At 41.4% G+C, this 19,963-nt stretch overlaps 1 protein-coding gene across 3 annotated transcripts in view; it reads left to right on the top strand.

The window, feature by feature from the left end:
• The window catches only part of WNT2B (Wnt family member 2B), a 167,300-nt gene that overhangs the window by 69,809 nt on the left and 77,528 nt on the right, over positions 1-19,963 (top strand). For all 3 annotated transcript variants that reach the window (XM_088475450.1, XM_088475448.1, XM_088475451.1), the window contains exon 2: positions 19,084-19,304. In XM_088475450.1, coding sequence (XP_088331576.1) covers positions 19,084-19,304 — 221 coding nt within the window. The remainder of the gene's footprint in view (positions 1-19,083; positions 19,305-19,963) is intronic.

Genomic DNA, 19,963 nt, shown 5'->3' with positions numbered 1-19,963 from the left:
CATGCACATTTCCATCTGGCTCAGAATCATAATCAATAATATAGTGTTCATGAGTCCACCATCAGGCAAACTCTGAACTAGAAAAGTTTGCAAGGGCAGATAGCAAGTAGTAGCAGGCACGCTGGCAGCTGTAGTTCCACAGTAAAAAACAATAGTACCATTATAATTTCCCCCACTATTACCCGTGCACCAACCGCCCAGGGGTGATGCAAGGAAGAGCCCCGGGTTTCAGTTTAAGCCTGGGGTGCTCAGGAGAAGGAGAGGGGGGACCCCTTTACTGAGGGTCCCCACCTCCCCTGAGATCCCCAGCTTGGGCTAACCAGCTTGGGGTAATAATCCTTTGGCCAGGGTGCATTACACCCCAGCTGGATTTGAGTCCGGTGCTGATTATAAAAATAGGGGGAACCCTACACATTTTTCCTCCCCTATTTTTAAAACCTGGACTTGCTCAGCAGCCCAGTGCTGGTTCCAAAAATACGAGGGAACTCTACTTGTTTTTTAACTCTATTTTTAGAACCAGGAGTGGCTCAGGAGCGTGTGGCTGGATTTGCTTTTTAGGGGGGGTGGACCCTACAGATAGGTCCTCATACATCTAGCCTCCTTGCATGTTAAATAGCCCTTCTAGTCGCGCCATGCCGTGGCGTGACTCGGTAGTGCCAAGCGTCTTTGTGACTTTTTATCTTCAAATGCATCTTATTCGCACAGCGATGCAAATAGATAGCACTTGCAGTTTCTGCTGATTAAAATATGCAGCATGCCTATGTTCTGTGAACGACTAACAGTGTGTCTGCATGCAAAACTCATTATAACACTGTAACGTAGTGTTTCGTATGCAGATACACCCGCAGTTGCACACAGAACACAGGCATGCTGCATATAATTTTAATCAGCAGAAGCTGCTAGTGCTATCTATTCACATCGCTGTGCGAATAAGATGCATTTAAAGGTAAAAAGTCGCATGAAAAGACGCTCAGTGCTAACAAGTTGCACAGCACTAATGCGTTGGTTGGTGCGACATGTAGCGCACGGAGGATAGATGTATGTGGACACATCTGTACGTCATTTTTTTTAAATATTAACTATTTACAGTACATCATTATTGCAGGCAGAAACATACACAAATCACACTGATCTGTGTATGTTTCTTCAAAACTCGCAGCTCAGGGGGTAGTCTATTTGAAACTTCTATTTATGTCCAAGTTTTCTACAATTACACCCGTGATTCTAATCACGATTCTTGGTAAATTCCAAGAGTTGTATGTTTTTCAGTGAAAGTACTTTCGAGTTTGGCCAATGGTGTATCTAATGGTGTTTGCGATCTCACCTGAGTTTTTCAGTGTAAACAGAGAAATCTCTCCCGAGTTTGTGTTTAGTAAATTTGCGAGTTAAAAAAAATGGCAAAACACACACGATATTGCAATCTCGACCAAACTCGATTCTTAGTAAATTTACCCCATAGTCCCTTCAGGGAGTGAGGAAGATTGGTATTATTTCAGGGAGTTTCTTTGACAATAAGGGAGAATTGGCAAGTATGCCCTAACTCCCCCCCACAGCCTAACCCTAACCTCCCCCTAGTGCTTAACCCTAACCCTCTCAGCAGCGCCTAACCCTGACACTCAGCATTCTGAGAATCTCGACATTTCACATGGTAGCATTTCAGATGTCGACAATGTGACCATCAGGGGCGTCAGAACGATTTTATGTTGGGGGCAAAATAAAACCGTTCCGGCGCAGCCCCTGCCTTCCCCTCCCCTCCATCTTACCTAAGCTGGCGGGCACGGACTGTCAGGGGCTGTCCTTTATAGTAATAGGATGCACAGACCCTGCACCGCACAGAGGAGGAAGTGTAATGTGAACGCACATTACACCTCCTCCTCCTAGTGGTGCAGGGGCTGTGCAGCCTATCACTATAAAGCTACACAGCCCTGACAGTCTGCGGATGCCGCTCCATTAAAATGTTTGGGGGATCCCTTGCCGCTCCCTAGCCAGCCCCCTTTCCAACGTCCATGGTGACCATATCAACATTTTGAGAATGTCAAAATGGTGCCTGTCGACAGGATGAACCATGTCAACTTTGAGGTGTCGGTATGGTAACTGTTGGCATTGTGACTGGATCCCGTACATGAGTAAATAGCTTGTGTGTTAGAACTACAATATAACTAGGGAAAAGCCTGTACAGTTTACCATACCATGATATTAAATTCACATTTTAGCAATTATGTAGGAAGTAACCACTGTCAGTACAGCAATCATCTCAGTCAGCAACAATGAATTGACAGAACAACATTTACTATATACCTAGATTAAATTGGCGCAAAGCAATCAGAAACTGATGTATTAAAACTACCCGTTCATTACCGTAACTGAACAGATCTGCATGCTGAATGTGTGGCTTATTTATTTCTAAAGATATGTTATTATGAAAATGTGGCAAATTGGAGGGTAGGAAAACAAAGGGTATAAAATTTTACTTTATCTCAATCTTTGTTAGTAAATATAATTAGGAAATGACACACACGGACTGATTCAGAGTCAGACACAGAAACGGTTGTCTTTGCACCTTTTGCCGCAGTCGTGTTTGTGACTTTATGCTAATACCGCTACAAAGACATTCATTGGTCTACATCTGTGCAACTGGCTGCTCTGTACGGTAATGAAGATTCCCAGGGAGGAGGGTTGGAGACTGGACAGCCTCTTTAAAGCAATGGTACAGGTTACAATGATGGAGGCTGTTTAAGGTGATAGGATGCCCAGTGTTACTTTCCCCAAAACAATATTTTGACGCAATCTAATAGTAACAAAGTTATTAGGAGGGAAACTTAGCAGTTTGTATTTATCCAGCTATTTAGCTGAATGAAGCGGTTACAAAATAAACATTTTGATGTGAATAATAGTTTTGTGATCAGACTGCTCTTTACTTCGGTCAACATTGAAGTGAGCTCTCCCATAATCTGCACTTCCCATCCTCATCTGACCTTGTCCTCCTGCCAGCAGCATTCCAAACACAGAAGGAATCACTGATGGGCTGTTGGAGAAATGTAACTTATTTCAGTTTGTAATACTAATTCTGTGCAAATCTCAATACTACCTTAAAAGGAAAGGTGCATTATATTAAATACAGTTTCTCCATCAGGTTTCATTAATGTCTAATTCAATCTTGAAATCTTAGACGGTAATAAAAAAGTAATTTTATTAAAAATGGAACTGACTTTTTATGGGTCCCTGTATTGTTTCATACCTCCCAACATCTGGGATTATGAAATAGGTACATCCATGTGTGTGTCTGTAAAAGGGGCATGGCTGCATGGGAAAGGGGGCATGGTCTCATGCCATGCCCCCTTTTACAGCACTCTGGGGGCATGCTCCAGGCTCACCTCACACTTTTCTCATGCACCCCTTGGTGCTGATCTGCTATTGCAGAGCAGCAGGGATAAATGCTCTCCAAACATCCACCCCCACCCCCCCCGCAGGAGACTCACTGCACAGACACTGCGGGCTACAGGTGGGATGGCGGAACAGCACCCGAAGAGCAGGATGGTTGGGGGGTATATTGTTTGTTTCCAGTCTAGAGATAAAAATGAGAAAGCAAACATTTGAGTAGTTGGTATGGGTTAAGGCATTTTTTTTTCAGCACAAGTTTATATAAGTCTCCTGTTTGTAGTTTCCTTTTTTACAACAGTCAGGGCTTGAGAGAGTTGCAGGCAAGTCCATTTTGTGAACAGATCTTGTGATTTTTCCCACTGGGTATACATCCAAGCCGAGCTTATACAACTATGAGGAACTACAAGCAATTCATAGTCCAACCTCACTTGCAACTGAATAGGTGTAATTGGGCGTGGTTGACAACTGGGAGTGTAATAGGGATTGCGGGCAAGGCTGAGATGTGCGTACACAGAGATTCCTCTGATTTCGGACATGTCTAGTGCAAATACAGTACTGTATTTGCTGGTCATGATGACGGCTAGTACCACAGATGGATGGTTGAGATAGTGTGGCCAAACTCCAACTTTTAATATGGGCAAAGATCCGTATTTATTCTATACACTCAATGCAAATGAATCATACCTGCCTACTCTCCCAGAACCTGTGGGAGGCTCCAGATTTTTTGGGTAGCCCCCACGTACCCCTGGAAGAGTAGGCACTTCTCCCACATCCTTCCCACTTCCTAGTGAAGTGGGCAGGATGGAATGAATCTTACCAGGAATCAGCGGTCTGTGAGGATGGGGCTGTGCCTAATGACGTGATTCTATTTGGCTCCACCCCTATTCAAATAGACATGATTCACCTCTAACATGGGCATCAATGCATGTAAAGGTGCAGCGGCCATTTTAAAGTAGTTCATGGTGGCGCCCATTTTTGGTAAGTCTCCATATTCTGAAATAATCATACCATTGGACCCCAAATATATCATGAACATTAGAGGTACAGTATCTATTTGTGTAATAAAGTGACATATGTTAAAAATCAGGATATTTACACCAATAAAATCCATATGGAAACATTTGCATAATTATTGAACCCAAATTAATAAGAACCCAAATTAATAAGAACATTAGGAATTATATACTAAAAATCATACATTAAAAAATCTAAAAAGTCTCGGTATAAATATCTCTAACTTATAAGATGGTGAATGATATATATATCCTAAAAAGAAATTACCATAAAAAGCTTATCATAAAAAAGGAGCAATTTCATAACCCTCATATAAACCCCTTGGGGTGAGAGTGTCTAACATAAAAATCAAATACATTTCCTGTTTAGACAATTTATTGTCAAGGTCTCCACCTCTCTTTCCCAATGTGACATGTTCTATACCCTTGAAACTAAAATGATCCAGATTAGAATTATGAACTCTATTAAAATGCCTAGGTATGGAATGAGTATCTAATTTATTGCTTATTATTAGCCACTGACTTTTTAATGTTTTTGGTTCGGGACTTTTAAATAATTTTAGATTGCCTTACTTTCATGATCGTTATCATATACTATCATATTTGTTATATGTTTTTTGACTGCCTCATTTACTGATATTTGTATTGGTTTATTAATTGTAATAAACATAATCTTCTTAACTATACATTCCCTGCATTGGTTTGAGTGACCCAAATTCGTGCTTTTCAGATTCTGTGGTTGCTCTATTTTCTATATACATTCGATCAAGTATACTATGGACATAGTGGAGCAGTTTATCATGTCTTTAATCTTAAACTCTTTGCCATTATTACTCCTGAATATTTTAGTTTCATAGTTTCACGACTCGTGAATTTACATATACAGCAATGATTACACTTGTGGAACCCTTTCAGTTTCGCTATCCATCCTGCATTCTTAGTACTGGGAACAGCACCTAACATGCTAGAGGCTAGAATCTCTTTCAAGTTCCTGGCCTTTCTAAACACTATGTTAGGGGCAATACTGTATTGAGAATTGAATAAAATTGTAGGACTTTCCAGTGTTTTTTCATGAAAGCTTCAATCTTTTTTCTCCCTCATTAAATTACATCACAAAACTAAAATTATCTTTCTTAGTACTTGTATATTTACTCTTGTAAACTTAAAAGTTCAGATCTGTTTGAGGAATTTGTATCCACCACTGCTTGATCAATGAGATCAATATGGACGCATATATATCTAGTTGTTCTTTGCACAATTCTTGGCTACTGCAATTTTTTTTGATCCTACAGAACTGTGAATATGGAATATTTGTTTTCCAACCTTTCTGGTGTCCACTTTTAAAATGTAGATAGCTGTTTTTATCAACTTTTTTATGTAGTTCTTAGTTTCTATCATATTCTCTTTCACTACCAACACAAGGTCCAAATAATCTATTTCCTTGGGAACTGTAAAAGTAAGGTTATATGAGTTGCTTCCTATAAAATTGATAAAATCCTTAAAAACGTCCTCCTCACCTCTCCAAATGATTAATATATTATCTATGTATCTTTGGTACAATACAATGTTTTCCAAAAAGGGGTTGTTATTATATATATTCCTATTTTCCCAGCTGTCCATGTGTAAATTCGCAAAGATGGGTGCAAACACTGTCCCCATAGCGGTACCACATGTTGGAGATAAAAATCTTCTAAAAATCTAAAATAATTGTGCGTCAAAATAAAATTAATTAACTGGCCACTAAAATTCCTATGTTCTTCATCTAAATCTGGATCAGCTCTCATGAATTCCAAACATGATTCTATTCCTTTAGTATGTACTATAGAAGTGTATAACGATTGTACATCAGTGGTTACCCAATTGAAATCATCCTGCCAGGTTAAACCTTCCAGTTTTTCTATTATTGCCATGGTATTCTTTACATATAATTGTAACATTTTAACACATTTATTCAGAAAAATCTCCACATATTCAGATATATGTGCTGTAGCTGAATCAATACCGGCAATAATGGGTCTACCAGGTGGTTTGACAAGACTTTTATGGATCTTAGGCAAGAAATAAAATAGAGTATGAGGATTATTAATAATCAGGTATTGAAACTTATCTTTATTTAAAATACCTTTCCTTAATCCTTCTTGAAGTAAATCTCTCAAATCTGATACTACTTCAGGAGTTGGGTCTTTCTTTAAAATTTTATAGGAACTAGTGTCATTAAGGAGTCTATAAGCTTCTGACTCATAATCTACATGATTTATGACTACAAGTCCTCCTTATCAGCCGGTTTTAAAACTACCGAAAAATCTTGTTTCAACTGCTTTAATTCTTGCTTTTCAAAATTTATGAGATTATCTCTCACTTTTGGACACAATGGGCCAAATATAATAGGGTGAGAGTTTAGAAAATGTGAGAGTTTAGCAGTAAACTCTCACATTGGTCGAGATTTATCTTCAAAATGGGAAAACATCTGGATGAGATTTTAAATAGTGAGAGTTTTCTAAGTCTAAAATAACATGCAAGTTCGCTCTGTTACTTTGTTTTTGGACTCTATTACATTGGCAAAGTTTAAAAAGTGTCAGAAACTCTCACTTTTCTAAACTCTCACCCTATTACATTTGGCCCAATGTATCTTTACAAAGATCCTTCTTTACTAGTTCATAAAACATTTCAATCTGGCTACTTTTGGACTCCAGGGGGTAGAATCTAGAATGTAGTTTCAAACCTGTTTTGTTTACATTAGACTCAAAATTCTTAATAATGTCCGTTTCTGCCTTTAAAAAGTGTCTCTTTAAAGTTAATTTTCTTAAGTATTTATTCATATCAATATAAAATTGAAAATTGTTAGGCTTAGTCATGGGAGCAAAGGACAGCCCTTTGCTAAGAAGATGAATCTGTGAGTCTGATAACTGTTTATCAGACTCACAGATGCTGTCCTGCTCCTGAGGAAGTCCCCCAAAAAATCAAAGAGGGACAAAATGCATTGAGCTGTACTTGGACCTTCTGTGGTCACCCTCAAAACTACTAGACAGATAAGTTGACTTTTTATTTGCATATTGTACAAGTCTTTGTTGTATTTTTAATTAAAATGTATGTCTGTTTAAACATGCTACGCGATTAGTGGTTCTGTTTTCTGTGTTCCCATATTCCATATGAACATTCTCTGGATTGAACGGGATCAGAGGCGGAAGTCATTTATCTGCACTTAACCTCTTATATTTAGTACGAGGCATTTATATCTAAGGTGCTGGAGCTTTATATTCTTGAGAACGATTGGAGTGCTATTCACAAATAGATTGGTTACACGTTTTCTGTGTGTGAGCACTTATACTTAATTGCCAGTATTAAATTATATGTTTCTTTTGTTTATACATTGGTTTCCTTGGGGATATACTCTGAGGAGATATCATATGAAGATACCACAGAAGTTTGCAACAGGGACAACACAGATCCACTTGGAACATTTTGAATAGACGTTTTCTTCACTAAATAACTTGGTATTATATATACTTTTTTGCACACTGAAGGCGCTTTTCTTCACCACAAAATTCAGCATATATATATATATATATATATATATATATAAATAATCAACGACACCTGGCACTCCAAAGGCAGCTGACAGCTAGTGTAAACTTGCTTGGGTGCCTTCCTCTAGGATATGAAATACCCCCACTACATCCAAACAAATGAGGAGGCACTCCGAGACTTGTGAGAAAAACGTGTAATAGAATCAATGTTTCGGGGTCAGTCACCCCTTCCTCCTGACGAAGGGGTGACTGACCCCGAAACGTTGATTCTATTACACGTTTTTCTCACAAGTCTCGGAGTGCCTCCTCATTTGTTTGTATATATATATATATATATACATACACAGTGTGTACATACATAGAACACACCTACTGCACAGAGAAAATAAATGTGCTACATTGTACAAAAAACACACCCACACACTGAACATGTCTTACATTGTACATGGAACATACATGCTGCACAAATAAATCACGAATGGAACTTGCAGAACACCACACCACCCAGACATGTGTATATAGGAAAGGTTCCTGGACAGCACACCCTGAATATATATAATGGGAGGTGCTACCTGACGAGACTAATTGCAGGCACAAACAGACAAATCTCAGGTTCACAACTCCAAATTACTGATAATATATAAATGCAATAAAATTTTGCAATCAATAGAGATTTTTAGCATAATCATGGCCAAGGTTATGGGTCTACCCACTACATCCAGGTAACCTCTTTAGGGTAGGTCCCTAACATACTAGGGTTCAAATCCAGAGCGCAGTACACCCCCGAACTAGCCCAGCTAAGCCACCCCAGTGTATGCAGTGTATAAGAGATAGTTAAGAGCAGCCACAGCTACATATAAAGAATGAAAATAAAAAAGTGAGGTACATGTATAATAAACAAACAGTGAAGGGTTAAAATGTGTTATAAAAACAAAATGTGTTATAATGCGGTGCCCTGAAACAGATCAACCAAAGCAATCCAGGGGGACCCACGCCCCAAAAATGAACCAACGTTGCACTACAGTATATAACTTATAGGACTTATTTAGAATTGTGCCTAATACTAATGTGCATATACATTACCAGACTCCATGCTTTTAAACCAATAAGGAAGGGGTGCTAATCCAGACTAAGGACGTCTCCTTTCCCTCAGGTGTGCAATAAAGCACATTAAATGGAGTATATAGGAAAGGTTCCTGGACTGCACACCCTGAATATATATAATGGGAGGTGCTACCTGATGAGACTAATTGCAGGCACAGAAACAGACAAATCTCAGGTTCACAACTCCAAATTACTGATAATATATAAATGCAATAAAATTTGGCAATCAATAGAGGTTTTTAGCATAATCATGGCCAAGGTTATGGGCCTACCCACCATATCCAGGTAACCTCTTTAAGGTAGGTCTCTAACATACTTGGGTTCAAATCCAGAGTGCAGTACAACCCCAAACTAGCCCTGCTAAGCGTGTGTCCGGGGATCACATGGGAAGTTTTGCCAGCAGCTCAGGTCACCATGTCAACCACACAACTCAGGCTGCATGGCCTAGAGTCAGCTCACCACCCGCCTGCCCCTGCTATAGATATATCTATATAATAAGCAAGAAAGTGTGTGTGTCTGTCTGTTTGTCCTTTATGCACGGCCAGAGTTTTGTAGTAATTTGGCATGGTGGTGTAGTTTGACCAGGATTAGTTTTTTGCCTAAATTTGAACTTCGTCAGGGCACACAAACCCATAAAACCAATATACTCTTAAACTACACAGGTTCTGGGGCTGAGGGTTTGTCTTCACACACACACTGTCACACTCTGGTAGGCTCATGAGCACATCAGCACTTGATACATTCCTCTCGATACATTCAGACTGTGGAAGACACCATGTTCAATCCATTAATCTTTGATCCTGGCAAATCTTAGCATATGGAGATTACTGTACAAACAGCAGGGGAAATTGATCACAGCCACACAGTGCCACTGCGGATGGACCCCCTTCTGACAGGGAACGGGACTTCGGTCCCAGCATTCCCCCACCTGATGGCAGCCCTGCTAGACATGGTCTTCAGTTTTAAACTGCAGAGTAATTCAGGGTGTTATTCAGCTGCGGACACAATTACATGGATCACGCAGATTTCTAATTATCAAGAATCTGCTCATGCACCTGACCCATACTGCGCATGTGCAATACGGGTCTGTAATCCCACATGCAGTCCGGCAGCAGACTGTCAGTGATTGACAGTCTGCTGCCATTTCTGGGTGAGGAGCGGGCGGTGACGGTCTATTTTCGAAAAATAGAGGCGTGTTACCGCCATTGGGGAGTGGAAAGGCCAGGATCTAGTATACAGTCAGGTGCATAAATATTGGGACATTGACAGAATTTTCAGATTTTGGCCTCTATTCACCACCACAATGGCTTTGAAATGAAACAAACAAGATGTGCTTTAACTGCAGACTTTCAGATTTAATTTGAGGGTAATTACATCCAAATCAGGTGAACGTTGTAGGAATTACAACGGTTTCTATATGTGCCTCCCACTTTTTAAGGGGCCAAAAGTTATGGGACTATCAACTCAAAAGCTATTTCATGGACAGTTGTGGGTTATTGCCTCGTTATTTCATTATCAATTAAGCAGGTAAAAGGTCTGGAGTTGATTCTAGGTGTGACATTTGCATTTGGAATCATTTGCTGTCGACTCTCAATATGAGATCCAAAGAGCTGTCACTATCAGTGAAGCAAGCCATCATTAGGCTGAAAAATCAAAACAAACTCATCAGAGAGATAGCAAAAACATTAGGTGTGGCCAAATCAACTGTTTGGAACATTCTTAAAAAGAAAGAATGCACCGGAGAGCTCAGCAACACCAATAGACCCGGAAGACCACGGAAAACAACTGTGGTGGATGATAGAAGAATTATTTCCCTGGTGAAGAAAAACCCCTTCACAACAGTTGGCCAAATCAAGAACACTCTCCAGGAGGTAGGTGTATATGTGTCAAAGTCAACAATCAAGAGAAGACTTCACAAGAGTGAATATAGAGGGTTCACCACAAGATGTAAACCATTGGTGAGTCACAAAAACAGGAAGACCAGATTAGAGTTTGCCAAACAACATCTAAAAAAGCCATTACAGTTCTAGAACAACATCCTATGGACAGATGAGACAAAGATCAACTTGTACCAGAGTGATGGGAAGAGAAGAATATGGAGAAGGAAAGGAACTGCTCATGATCCAAAACATACCACCTCATCAGTGAAGCATGTTGGTGTTAGTATCATGGCGTGGGCATGTATGGCTGCCAATGGAACTGGTTCCCTTGTATTTATTGATGATGTGACTGCTGACAAAAGCAGCAGAATGAATTCTGAAGTGTTTCGGGCAATATTATATGCTCATATTCAGTCAAATGCTTCAGAACTCATTGGACGGCGCTTCACAGTGCAGATGGACAATGACCCAAAGCATACCCAAAGAGTTTTTTAAGGCTAAAAAGCGGAATGTTATGCAATGGCCAAGTCAATCCCCTGACCTGAATCCGATTGAGCATGCATTTCACTTGTGAAGACAAAACTGTAAGGAAAATGTCCCAAGAACAAGCAGGAACTGAAGACATTTGCAGTAGAGGCCTGGCAGAGCATCACCAGGGATGAAACCCAGCGTCTGGTGATGTCTATGCGTTCCAGACTTCAGGCTGTAATTGCCTGCAAAGGATTTGCAACAAAGTATTAAAAAGTGAAAGTTAGATTTAGGATTGTTTAGTTTGTCCCATTACTTTTTGCCCCTTAAAAAGTGGGAGGCACCTATAGAAACCGTTGTAATTCCTACACCGTTCACCTGATTTGGATGTAATTACCCTCAAATTAAATCTGAAAGTCTGCAGTTAAAGCACATCTTGTATCTTTCATTTCAAAGCCATTGTGGTGGTGAATAGAGGCCAAAATATGAAAATTCTGTCAATGTCCCAATATTTATGCACCTGACTGTATATACTAGCTGGGGTACACCTGCAGCCTTTATTTGTTTACATTGTCCGCGGCCTTAACCCTATTCCATTGATCCTGAAAAGGACCCCACTGTTTGCTAACATGCATGCAAACAGTGACATAACTACCGTGGGTGCAAGGGGTGGGGCTGCTATGGTGCGTTAGCTGCCTCTGTGGCTTGCCGCTCCCCCTGCACCCAGTTACACACACAAGGTGGGCCGGTCCAGTCAGGGCCATTGAGGGGGGCCTGGGTGTTAGCAATGTTGATTTGATGACGGCTCGCCAGCTTATTACAGCTGGCGCACTGGCAGTCAGTCATGGAGAGACAGCGCTGCTGGTCACGAGGCAATCAGAGCTTGCAGTCTGGCAGCCAATCAGCAGTGGTGGCTCCTTATTGGCTGCCAGTCCTTGAGCTCTGATTGGCTTGCGACCGGTGCCAGAATCAAATTGCGCCTGGTGCTGTCTGTCCATGTCTTCCACTCCCTGTTGGTGCACCAGCTGTAATTACCTGCTGGCTGCTGATGGCACACAGTGGTAGGCAAGAGGCTGCTGACATGGGGAGGTAAGTTGATGAGGGGGCATAATGTATAAGGGGCACTACTAATGTGTGGAATAATGTTTTATATGGTGCACTACTACTATGTGTCATAGGGCCTGATTCAGACCCGCTCGCGAGTGCTATGCGCTCGTAAGCGGGTCAATGGTGGCCCAGTGTGCATGCGCATGACGGAGCTGGCTCCGTCATGTGCATGCGCGAGACCTGGATAGCGACGTGCAATCCTTCGCTCCGGGTCTCGTACAAAAGGGGGCGTGCTGTCGATGTTGAGTGACAGTAAGCCCCCTTTGGTGGGCGGGCCGGGGGCGTGGCTGTCCAGATAGAGGCGTTCCCATGGGAACGCCTACCGTCTGGGGCTGGCCCCACTCACATCACAAGTGACGTCAGTGGGAGTGCTTTCGGCTCTGTTAGAGCCGAAAGCACTCTGGGGCTTGCGGCAATGAGACCCTACCACAAGGGTCTCGTCGCAAGCCCGATGGTCGCGATGGTCATGACCTTCGCGACCATCTTCCTGGCCGCTCGCTATAGCTGTGGGTAGTCACCCACAGCTATGCGAGCGGCCAGGAGGCCGCTCTGAAAAACAAGAAGGATGGCCCTGATTCAGAGCAAGCGCTCTGTCAGAGCGTCCGGCTCTGAATCAGGGCCATAATCTGTAAAGGGCATTACTGTGTGGTATAATGTGTAAGGGGCATTACTGTGTAGTGTAAGGGGAATGTCTGGGGGTAAATGTATGTGGGGTTTTTTCTACCTCTGGGTGGGCCCTTTTAAGATCTCACTCTGTGGCCCAAAAAGTTCTAGTTACACCCTTGCATGTAAATAAGGAAGCTATAGATTTAATATGAATTTGCTCAGACTGAGGTTAAAATTATACTTTTGTAGCTTTCTCACAGGTTTTTGGCAGACTGCCAATTTTGTAGCGAGCCCTGGAACCTGTGTAATTTAAGAGTGTCCCCATTTTTAGAGTATGTGTGACAATGTGTGGCTCTGATGAAGTTCAAACCTAGGCAAAAACCTAAACTTGGTCAAACTACACCACCTGCCAAATTTGGTGGAACTAGGTCCAAAACTCTGGCCGTGCATAAAGGACTAAGGGCTCTATTTACTACAATCCGCGTTTGTAATGCAGAATGTAGTGTGATATTACCGACTGAATTCGCATTGCGAATTCAGGCAATATCACAGGGATTTACTACAAATCCCTTGCAGGGACAGAGCTTGCGAGAAAGCTCTGTCCCTGCGAATCCCCTCCGCACTCTAGTCACGATATTTTCTCAAAAAAATACCGTGACTAGTGCCCCGTGCATGCACCGACTGGCCGCCGCTGCTACCCGCCGGTGCTAAGCCCCATCCCCATCACTAAGCCCTGCCCCCCACAATTGCTGACCCCCCGTGACCCCCCCTCCCTTAATAGCACTGCAGTCATCGGTGCTCCGATGATGTCTTCCATGCCTCCTGTCAGCTGATATCCCATACTGCACTGGGACCCGATCACCTGATGACTGGGACCCAGTGCAGCATGGGAGACCAGATGACCGCAGGGGTGTCATCACCGGAACCCCCGACCACCGGTCCCTGGAGTCAGGTAAGTTAAAACATTTTTTTACTTTTTTTTTTTTCAGTTATCAGCTTGCGGTCTGTTTAGACCACACAGCTGATCACTGGGACCGGCTCCGGGCTCTGCTCTACCTTTTAGAGCAGAGTAGGAGTCTGGTAACCGGGGGAGACCCTGGATAACGCCACCTCCAGGTGGCGTTATTATCACAGGGCTTTCCCCGGTATTTTTTTACAATTTATTTTTAGTAACTTTGGTCGGATCACATTTCCCATTACAATTATGGGAAATGCGATCTGCTTACTAAAAATAAGTGATACTTAGGGGTTGGAGTAGAATTTTACGAATTCTACTCCAATTTCCCTTTAGTAACTTTAGGTTAAACTAAAATAATGTGAAACGGGTGTGAAAACACCCTTTTTCACTTTATTTTAGTAAAAATAATGTTAATAAATAGAGCCCTAAAAGCTGTACAGCTGCTTGTTTAAGGAACTTATGAGTTGTGTTTACTAGACCGCCGAGTGCCACACTTTGTTTGCTTTTTAATCTATTTTGGTAGCGGGCACCGCGGCACATTGCACCTTGGAAGGAGTGTGCGTTTACAAAGGAAATTATATATATATATAATATATATATAATATATACACACATATATACACATTATATATATATATATTGCTGTTAGGTCAGTTGATATTGCACTGTAAATAAAAGCTACAAATTAGAGCATAGTACAGGGACTCACTAGGTGATGCCAATCTCTGGAGATAGTATTAAAGTATCTTTGCAAATATGTCTTTTCCAGCACTCCTACACCCTGCATTGTAAGAGACACTAAACTCTTGGCTGTCTTCTTGACACGTGGATCTTGCAGAGTAGGATACAGTTATTTCTTCCTTGATAACTAAGAAACCTGGCCGGGGTTGTGGACAGATATGGAAAATCACACTTGTGTTCCAAATGTTTTCTTAGTAAAGTCTTCTGCACTATACGTCATTCATATTTATTCAAATATGTGTTTCAATAGAGAATCGTTCTAATTCTTTAAAAAAAAAAAAAATTACGAATCATTTGACAAACAAATGACAACTATAGGATATCCCTTTCTCTTTTTTACATTTTTGTTCTTTCTTGCTTCTGTCTTTGTCTATAAAATGTTCATAAAGAAGAGCTCCTATTGTACAGGATGTATTTTATTTATTTCAATCAAAATGTGCTTGTTCATTGCTCTAGGTCTTCTCCGGAGAAGGGGTCTTTCTGTTATTTAAAGCACGATATCAAAAATATGCCAAATTACATTTAAAATGATGGTCTGGAATAATAAGACTCACCCGTAAATCTAGGAATACCGTAGATCCAACTACCATACTATACTACCAAAATGTTTTTTTTGTAGCAGTAGGAATATACAGAACTATTTAATATAGAGATGATTGTGGAATATTTCTGGGAATCTACGTTAAAATAGATTTAAAGGAAATGCCCTTTCATAAAGAAACCTCCTGTTGTCAGTACAGCAGGAGTTTGATACCCAAGATACCTGTAATTCTTGACATATTTCATCATCCACGTGTAAAAGCTAAATCTCCTGGCAGAAATGTTTTTAAATCCTGGAGGTATATCTACTGAGTGGTGGGTATAAAATCACGGCATGATTACCATATTTTAATAATAATAAAATATTAAGCTCAAAACCACCACAAGCCCACTAAAAACCCACACATTAGAAAAGAAAATGCCATCCCAATTTCCCCACATGTTTTTTTATAAAAATTAGAAAATGTGCAAAATGTAAAAAAAAATATTACCAGTACTATGGCTTGAAGCCTAGGCTGGTAATGGAATTACAGGCCCCATTTTCCCTAGGGATTACAGCTGACCAACCTAGTACTGGCACTATGACAGGGAATCCCAAGCTGAATGTACTTCCTGCCATAGTACCACCAGCCCTGCTTGGTAAAGCTTAGTGGAAAATCGGAACAAGAGCCGCAACTAGGGTGATGCAACATATGCCAAGGCACAGGGCACCGCAGGGTAGGGGGCGCTGCTCGGGGCTGTCAATTTTCTGTTTATAATCATTCATACTTGTAGCTTTCTTTTTTTTTATCCCCGGCATCTCCTATCTCCTCCCTGGCCGACTCCCTCACCATCTGGCCACGTCTCCAAGCACCTTCAGTCACATCCTCTTTTATTTAACACACACATATTTCAAAATACTGTCATACTGTCACCTCTCACATGACAGTCAGACACCTTACACATGGTATCTACCACACAATTTTTGATGGCAGCCCTGAACACAGCCACCAATTCCTGATCCAGGTGTTACCAGCACACCGAGTACCTTTCCGGTGAGTTCAGCTGCCAGCACAGGGTACATACACGGATCTCCCCGCCACTGATATTTGCTGTATATACACTACAAGTAGCACTCTTTCTATACCCTCAGTTGGTGATCTATACTGCCGGCTACAGGCTGGTGCATGTGCTGTAGCTTTACCAGGGCTCTCTCTAGAGCTGGTGAGCTGTACTGTATAATTATTGTATAATCACTGCAGCCATTGAATTAACGCTGTATTTGGCAGTAACATCTGGATAACAGTGGTACAATGGGATCAGTACTCCTTCATTATTGTACGGAACAAATCATATTTGTCAAGTCCCGTCCCCATGAGGCCACACCCCTGATTCGGGCACGCATCTTATGCCTCTATTTGTAAAATGGGGAGGGGTGGGCGCTTTTCTGGCCCAGGTCACCAAAAAGTCTGGTTACAGCTCTGATCGGGGCGACACCAAACCATTTGTCCCATCAATATTTTCACTACCAGTCTAACTTTCAGGCCTAGTGCTATTAATTAAATTTAAGGTAGACCCATTACTGTTTTTTTTTTTAGATTTTGCGACCATTCACATTTTTGTAATGCAGATCTTTTCATAAACCTCATTGGGTTTATGGTGGGATTACGTTGAGATATGGGTTTTTACAAGTGATGGGGATCGGCAGTGGTTTTTTTTTTTTTAGAAGGTCAAAACATTCTTTGGTAAATGATTGTCAGTTGTCAAAAGCACGACATTCAACATATTACAAGCCACAACGGGTTAGAAGAACAGAGTTTAAAATATCTACTTCTATATCAGTAGAATCATCTGAGTGTTGGAGAATTAGGGTAAAATTTACTAAACAGTGTAGCTTTTTCAGCTTTTTCCTTTTTACTAATTTACTAAACACTCCTTCACACCTTCATTCAACACTTTATTACTCAGTCACACACTTACCATATGGAAAGAGTGATCTATGTTCCATGTCTGTATCCCCTAACCTTGACAAAATAATCACAATAGAACGTCTAAAAGGGCTCCATCGCAAATGACAGTTCACTGGCAGTCACTGCCATAGGGATGTATTGGGACACTCTGTATCCTCTAGGCACCAGATAGGTAATTTCTTCAGCTTTAACTATCAAGGGCAGCTAGCCTGCGCACAACTTCACATAAAGTCTCAAAACTGTCTGCTTCTAGCAAGTAAGGCCCACTGGCATGGCCTCCACAGGCCTCCAGGCACCCATTGGCCTCTTGGCCTGGCTTGACTGCAACAGTCCCACCTGGGATGCATATTTTTGTGTTTAATAAAATATTTCAATTAATTTTTAAAAATATATTTTTTAACTTAATGCTATTTTTTTTTAGAAATCTTAATTTTTTGTACAATACACTCATGAAAAGTGTATAATTGGGGCCCACCCTAAATAGCAGTGACCAATATTTTAGTCCCTACTCACATTAGACACCATGGGCCTGATTCAGACCCGCTCGCGTGGTCACCCACAGCTATGTGAGCGGCCAGGAGGCCGCTCTAAAAATACAATAGGCGGGCACTGATTCAGAGCGAGCGCTCTGAAAGATCGTCCGGATCTGAATCAGGCACCATGTTCCCAGAAATCGGCACATGCTCAGTAGACTCTGGCACAGTGTCAATCTACGTAGGACATGCGCCAGCGAGAGAGGGGGGCCCACAAGAAAAGTGCACATAGGCCCCTCTCTCTGTAATATCACCCCTGCATCTCTTTTCAGATTTATTCTGTACTACATATCAGACACTAGGCCACACTCCACAAGACATCCAAAAGGTGTGTGTCCTACTGATTTGTTGAGTTAGGTAGTTAAGTAGATTGGACTGTTTGAAACTAATGTATCCTAACTTTCTAATCTGGAATTTTACGAGATATGTTACTTTTTTCAGTATATTTTATTTAAAAAAAGCAGGGGTTCTTCAAGTTCTAGTTGTATAGTCAGAGCCATCACGGGGTGTACCTTCGGCGTGCACACTTGAAAGGGGGCATGGCCTTGTGTCCACGAGGACACGTCTGCTAATGTTCTGTTTTTGGGGAGACACAAGCGTGTCACGCCCCATCGTCTTCATGCTGGGGTGCTTGCCCAGCGCTTCGGGAGCTGCTAGGAAGGCACGCAAAGATGTTTTCAGTGGCACACATGGGTTCTGACCCTCCTCTACTACACATGATGCTCCTTCCCTCCTGCTTGGCCTCCTTCTCTCACAGAGGAGACATAAGTGCTGCCTGAATAACCAGCAAAGCCTAGCCCTCTGGTGAGTGAAGCCCACCACACGTAGCACTGCTCACTTTAGAATAACAGTATAAAATTCTACGGCATGTCTCATCTCCACACTACAAATTATCAACCCAACCTGAGCAAACAGTCTTCGAAAAAAGGACAGGGAAGCCACTAACAGTTTTTGTACTCATTTATAGCTTTTGTAAATGTTTGTATATCTTGTTGGCGTGCAATGTTGATTGTTTAGCACTCAAACAGAAATATGTTGCCTAACCCTGGTGTAGCATATAATTTATACTGTGTATTCTGCATAGAATATAGGGAATCATGTGAATGGCTACTCTGCTTTGAATAGACACAGATATAACAGGAAGCTTTCTGGTCTGTATTTATTTATTGTATAAATGACATGCAGTAGCAATTAATATTCAATGTAGTAGACTAAGGTCTGTCCATTTGTCACATGTGCTCAACATACGATTTCACATGTATTATCTTTCTTATAGGTACATTGGTGCACTTGGAGCAAGAGTGATATGTGATAATATCCCAGGGCTGGTGAACAAGCAGAGGCAACTGTGTCAAAAGCATCCTGACATTATGCAAGCCATTGGTGAGGGAGCTAAGGAGTGGATCAAAGAGTGCCAGCATCAGTTCAGACACCATCGCTGGAATTGCAGCACCCTGGACAGAGACCCCACAGTCCTTGGGAGAGTCATGCTAAGAAGTATGTTTGATGCCAGAAAATACACCCAGAAAAATGTCTGTGTCATATAGTATTTTCTAAGCAGGGCCATTTTTTACAGAGTAATCTCCTATTATTCTGCTATACCTAAATACTATTTAAAATCGAGTTTTCATCCACTTCGATGACACTGAAATAATTATCTATCTGAATTGCTAACATTGGCATTAATAATATCAAGATTAGAGGTCAGTTAATCAAATTAATAAAACACTGCTTCTTTCTGCAGATGCAATTCCAATGTAAGCTGCCTACATGAAAGCATTGTACCACAGTATGGTTACAAACCACACCAGGACATTGATCACTTACATCCTGGGTATAAAAAGGAATCAGTAAAGCGAAAGTTAGGTAGTAGAACAAATGACACAGGTGGGACCAGTAATTGGAATACTGCTTGCATATTGTAGTGTAGACTCTTTAAAAGATTATATGATATATTGATTGGTGGCACAAGTCAACTAGCTGTCTCCACTATGACTTTCATCTTTTTGTTTGTCTTACAATCTATAAATGATCATTAGGACCCCGGAGGACTGGCATCATGTGGCGTGGTCCGATAAGTCAAGGTTCCATTTGTTTTGGGCTGATAGAAGGGATCTAGGATGGTGCTGACCCCATCAGGCCATGGCCCCCAGTTG

This window comes from Taudactylus pleione, unplaced genomic scaffold (assembly GCF_031769625.1).
Source record: "Taudactylus pleione unplaced genomic scaffold, aTauple2 ptg000172l, whole genome shotgun sequence".
Taxonomy (NCBI): Eukaryota; Metazoa; Chordata; class Amphibia; order Anura; family Myobatrachidae; genus Taudactylus; species Taudactylus pleione.
The sequence above is the reverse complement of the archived record's forward strand: the minus strand, read 5'-3'. Positions and strand labels throughout refer to the sequence as shown.